The following is a 6,000-nucleotide window of genomic DNA, read 5'->3' as shown; positions in this document are numbered from 1 at the left end:
ATATCATAATATAAGGGCTCTAGTGGGGGAAGTGAGGCTATGGGAGGGTGCTATCTGGGAAGTGGGTGTAAAAATAAATTAATTAATTAAAATAAATAAATAAATAAATAAATTTTTTAAAATGCTGGTTTAGTTTTGCTAGTGAAGACCCAGCCACAGTGGCCAAGAAAGAACTATAAATATTCCGTGAATACACAAATTAGACTCTATAAGCCTTAGTGTGTGTGTGTGTGTGTGTGTGTGTGTGTGTGTGTGTATAATAGAGCACATTAATTTGCCTGGGGGTTAATGAGGGTAGGTATAAATACGGGAGGGAATCTTAATACAATCAATATATATTGTATAAAAAATTTTAAATTCAGTAAAAAGAACCTGTGAATAAGAATGATGTACTAGAAAAATTGCTCAGTGTAATAAGAATGTGCTAAGTTTTCAAGTTGTTAGTGTTGTGAAGTCACCTTGTTTAATTGTCTGGATGAAGCTCCAAATTAATTGAGAAAATCTACACAAATGTATAAAAAGATTCTCTTTTCTCTTTGCTAATTCCTCCTTCTAGTTTTACCACTTACTGGGAATCTGGAACAATCTATTTAACTTCTCTGTAGTCTGGTTTTCTCACCCATGTGCTGAGTAGGAATTGCCTCATAGAGTGGTGGTGAATTCTGAGATGTACACAAGGCGTCGGAGCAGCATGTGGTGCCTGCTTGGCTACTCCTCCCTTGCTATTACTCTGATGATGTGGATAGTCACTATTATCTCCAGCTGACAGGCTTCACTTTGAATGTTGTTCTACATCATGGTCTCTTAGGTGCTGAAGGCCTGTCTATTCTCCTTCTTACATGTTCTTCCCTGTGGAGAAATGTTTGTGCTTGAAAGGTTCTAGGGATCTCAGTCCTTCATAGGCTCCTTGGCTCCTGTCGTAGCAGAGCTGTAGGCATGTGGGATTCCTCTCTATTCTTATCTATTGAGTTCTGAAGTCAGAGAAATGCCAAACTGTACTTGTTTGCTTTTAGGAATCAATCAGTGATTTCTACTGGTACTATTCAGGGAAGGACATCATAGATGAATCTGGACAGCACAATTTTTCTAAAGCTCTGGCAGTCACCAAGCAGATTTTCAATTCTCTTACGGAATACATCCAGGTATGTGCTATTGAGTACAGAGTTGAAAATAAAGAAAAATGTTTCGCATTCTCATTTTCCAAATTCTCTAAGACTCTAAAGAGTATTTACATGCACAGAGTGATTGGTCTATGCACTCAGTCCTAACACTGACAATATTTCTTATTTAGAAATAGGAACCATTGGTACCTGCAGTTACTGAGAACCTGTGGTCTGTGGTCCCCCATTGGGACCTGTTCATGGTATTGTTATACTTTACCTTCATTTACCTACATTTTGCTTACCTTTACAGACTGAAAACTTTGAATGGACAAAAATCTTATTCAACTTAAAATTCTTCGTGTATAAAACAATGTCTGATGAATCAGTATCAGGTGTTCAGAAGGCATGGAGATGATGTGGAGAAATTATTTATAGAATTATTGAATAATGGGATAAGTAATGTTGTCCTGAGTAGAGATTTTAAAAACAACAACATAATCCAACCTGGCTGTAGTTGCACATGCCATAATCCCAGAATCTGAGAGGCTTAGACAGGAGGATCATGAGTTTAAGGGTAATCTGGGCTACATAATGAGACCCTGTCACAAAATCAAATAAACCAAAAATCCAGAATCACTGAGTTCCTACTATGGAAGAAATAACCTCAGAAACACATAAACAAGATACAGTGGCAGTCCGGTCTGCAAGTGAATTTCAGGGTGAATGTCCAGATCTTCTAGTGCTCTTTTTCTGTCCGAAGCATTGTCAGTTCATTCATACAGTGGTCAACCTGTTGCAAAAAAGAACAGATGATGTGTTCAGGCACAATTCAGCTCCACATGAGCCTTCTGTGATACAAAGTTTTTTAAAAACCAAAATTAACATTTCATCTTTATATTATCATAACCAAGAGATTCAATAATAAAATCTTTGCTCATTTATTCAGTGAACAAAGCATTAGATTATGCTCTCAGCTTGGCTCCTGGAAAAAGAAAAGTATCATACATTGCCTCATCATTAAAGTGCTTACAGTGTAATTGGAAAAATACACCCAGATGATGAAAATTATTTAATGCAGAATGATCACACATAATTTGAAATAATCATATAGATATTAAGTAGCAAACATGCAGAAGCACAAGAATTATGAATTTGAAGACAGCCTGTGTTGCATACTATAACTCTCAGAAAACAACAGAGAAATAAAACAATCAAAAAACCCACATATGCATGAGTTCAGAGGAGGAGAATGCTCTTATGAGCCCCAGGGCTCAACATCTTCACAGGGATTCATGGGCTGTGGATGGATACAGAAAATGGTATATTTTATGGGTCAGTCTTTTGAAAAGTCATGGAATTAGGATTGTACAAGACTTACAAAGAATAATGTCGGTGATTGCATCAGTTTGCTGAAACTGAAGAAAAAGCAAGGAATGAGGAAGTCTCATTCTTTTCTTGTGTACCTTTGTTTCTTTCTCACCCCATTCTGGTTTTGTTCTCTCTCTCTCTCCCTCTCTCTCTCTCTCTCTCTCTCTCTCTCTCTCTCTCCCTTTTGGTCTTTTTGAGATAGGGTCTCACTGGGGCCCCAGCTGGCTGGAACTCACTATGTAGACCAGGCTGGTCTTGAGCTCACAGAGATCTGCCTGCCAAGTGCTGGGATTAAAGGCATGCACCACCACACCTGGCTTCTCACCCCATTCTGTAAACTGAGAGTAAACCTCAGAGTGTAGCTCCTTTTTATATGCTTTCTTTACATGATGGAGTTGAAAAATATGTTCTATGAAAAACATTATCTGCAAACTGAGGCAGGAGGATCTCAAGTTCAGAACCTGCCTGAACCACAGAGGGGGTTCAAGGCTAGCTTAGCTATCTTAAAGAGACCCTGACTCAAAATCTAAAAATAATAAATAATAAAAGGACTAAAGATATAGCTTAATAGTAGAGTGCCTGCCTAGTATGTGTGAGGCCCTAGGTTCAATCCTTTGTACTGAAAAAAATAAAAGAAAGAGAAAAAAGAGAGAGAAGGAGGAAAGAAGAGAATAGGAGGGGAGCCAGTTCGATTTTCATCCAATCTAATAGCCATATCATGAGCTAATTAGCTCACTCAGATCATCTTTTCTCATTAAAATAAATTCAGAACTTAGTATACCACTGGAAAATAAGAGGTTTTAATAAAGCAAGGTTAGGGTGTATTAAATCTCCAAAAAGTTTTTATTAAGGAAAGAACAGTAGTATCCTACCCCAGGGTAGGTGTGAACGTCTCAAAAAAGAGAGTTGCCATAAACAAGAGTTTTAAGGGGGAGATTAACTCTTGTCATTCAAGCACTATAAGGACAGGGAGAGACCACAGAGGAACACTGCTTACAGGCTTGCTTCCTCCTAGCTTGCTCAGCTACCTTTCTTATACAGCTGAGGGCCACATGCCCAGGGATGGCACCACTCACAGTGGGCTGGACTCCCCTACATCAATCAACAATGAAGAAAGTGCCACAGGCCAGTAATGATAAAGGATATTTCCTCAGTTGAGGTTCCCTGTACCCAGATGACTCTAGTTTGTATCAACTTGAGAAAAACTAACTAGCACAAACATCTGAGAACAGTGACTTTTAAACAAGCTTACGTGATTTGGGAAAGTAGGAGCTCCTCTTTGGGAACCCTACCAAGATTCTTCCACTCTTGAGGTCATGTCTTAGGGCTTTCTTATTGAAGAGCAATATGGAGATTGACTAAACAGTTAAAAAAGAAACAGTCTATGACAGATAGTTAAGGAGTACTACTTCAATGATGATAAAAAAAAAAATAAGGTTATCATGGAAATATAAACTGGTAATTAAGTCGTTCTACATTTGGCTTTCAGGAAACATATAAGAGTTAAGATTATATCTGAAATTTAAGTTACCACTAAGAAAATCCTAAAAGTGGTTAAACATGACCTTTTAAAAACTTGATTAGTCACATGTCATTGCACTTGTATATTGCTTTGCTTGAAGTTAACAGGTAGGTTAGGCCCCGTTTTCAGACTATGATCCCTGGTACTCTGATTTCCTTAGAAGGCCTTTTAAGAACTAGTGAAGATGTTACAGGAACCTGCTTCAACTTCAGTATTTAGTTATTTTAAATATTGTTCTTCATTTAAAAACAAAAAAATAAACTCTGAAAGATCACTGGACTATGAAATCTCTGTTGGGTTTTTTTATATATATAATATATAATTGGAAAGAAAAAAATATCTTGGGAAAATACTGAGCCATGAAATACAAAGAGTTGGGAAAGTGCTATCAGATCACATAAACCAGTGTCAAATACTCTCCCAGGAAAGGCTTCAGAGTAGCATGTGCAGTGGAATCAGACTGTCTCCTCTCCACAGGGCCCTTGCATTGGGAACCAGCAGAGCCTGGCTCACAGTAGGCTATGGGATGCAGTGGTCGGCTTCCTCCATGTGTTTGCTAACATGCAGATGAAGCTCTCTCAGGTACTGTGGCCTGTTCCCCCTTGTATTCCTTTACTGTGAAATGTTGGGACTAGTCCTCACCTTTTGCATTTCCCTTTGTGGGTGTGGCTGCTTAATCAAACACTGAGAAAGCCATGCAAAATAGGTCTCATTCTTAAAACTGAGAACTAAAAAAAGAAACAGGATTAAATGCCTGGAAGGTGGGGGTTAGGGGGTAGGGGGTGCACCCAGAGGGTCTTTTGCATGAATGCAGCTTCCTTTCGTGTCCCACCAACCTCCTCTTTTGGGAACTGCCTCAACACTCGCTTTCCATGGTGCTTATCCTTTTTGTTTCCTTGTCACTGTCTTGTCTGTTAGAAAAACTATCTACGGATCTTTCACACTTGTCAAAAGTCCGCATGCCTCCCTAATCTATGGAGCTCCCCTCCCTCACCCTTGCTTCCTCTCCTTCCCCATCTCTGCCTCTTCTTCTCCCCATCTCTCTGGCAAGATGAATCAGAATCGCTCAGAGCATTTATTATGAACAAATAAATGTAGCATATGTAGTAGTTGATTTCCTCTCTCCATGGCAACACATGAGGGAGAACTTCAAGATGTGTTTCAGGCTGATTAGAGTAACGTTTGCAGAATTAATTTAAATAATGTATATCTGAAATTTTCAAGGCTGTCACATCTGCCTTGTCTCTTCTGGAATGTGCTGTTTAACCCTTTCATTTTTTTCCCCTTTTGACTCTGGCCTTGTGGGAAGAGAATTCCTGGGGGGACTACTAATTTGGCAGTAACATGTCCATATCTGTGTCAACCAGGGCAGTGTGGTGTAGAGGCTCTGGAGATAAGAGCCCTTCTACCCTGCTACCCCCTCATCATTGACTTTTGGAAAGTTGCTTTCCCCTTCTGGCTTTTGGTTTCATTATTTATAAAGTATTCAGAGTTAGAAGGGATGATCTCTGAGGCTTCTTCTCAGCTCTAATATTCTATCCTGCTATGGTATTTTCAATGTAACTATGACCCACACTGTAGGCAGGGAAAATTTCCTCAGGAAATTGAAGAGCTAGGCAAAGAACCATATCATCTTTGTATGAGAGAATCTGTAAAAAATATGACCCAGAGAACATTCTTTAAAAATTTACCCTCTGATTACTCTTCTAAGCATCATTTCCTGATTTTAATTTCACCCTTAGATCAAATATTTCAGACATCAGTCCTTCTATGAAAAAGGGTAGGCAGCACAGAGCTAGCTTTGCAATACTCTGCCTGCATTGCTTAAATGAAAACCAAACAGAATATCAAAACCATCCTAAGGAAGTCTCACTTTTCATTTTAAGGAAACATTGGCATCCAGATCACCACCAGCTAGAATTGGGATGATCTAATCCAGAAAGGAAGGAGAATCTACTTGGTGACTCTAACATTGTTGCCCTGATTAAATTACAGTATCTCCCATGA

The 6,000-nt window shown here is 38.9% G+C and overlaps 1 protein-coding gene across 1 annotated transcript in view; it reads left to right on the top strand.

Moving 5' to 3' along the window:
* Positions 1-6,000, top strand: part of Ryr3 (ryanodine receptor 3) — a 595,983-nt gene that overhangs the window by 561,873 nt on the left and 28,110 nt on the right. The window contains exons 86-87 of the mRNA XM_017800130.2: positions 1,014-1,142; positions 4,471-4,575. Of these exons, the coding sequence (XP_017655619.1) occupies positions 1,014-1,142; positions 4,471-4,575 (234 nt within the window). The remainder of the gene's footprint in view (positions 1-1,013; positions 1,143-4,470; positions 4,576-6,000) is intronic.

Source organism: Nannospalax galili, unplaced genomic scaffold (genome assembly GCF_000622305.1).
Source record: "Nannospalax galili isolate Female #2095 unplaced genomic scaffold, S.galili_v1.0 scaffold999, whole genome shotgun sequence".
In the NCBI taxonomy this organism is placed as follows: Eukaryota; Metazoa; Chordata; class Mammalia; order Rodentia; family Spalacidae; genus Nannospalax; species Nannospalax galili.
The sequence above is the reverse complement of the archived record's forward strand: the minus strand, read 5'-3'. Positions and strand labels throughout refer to the sequence as shown.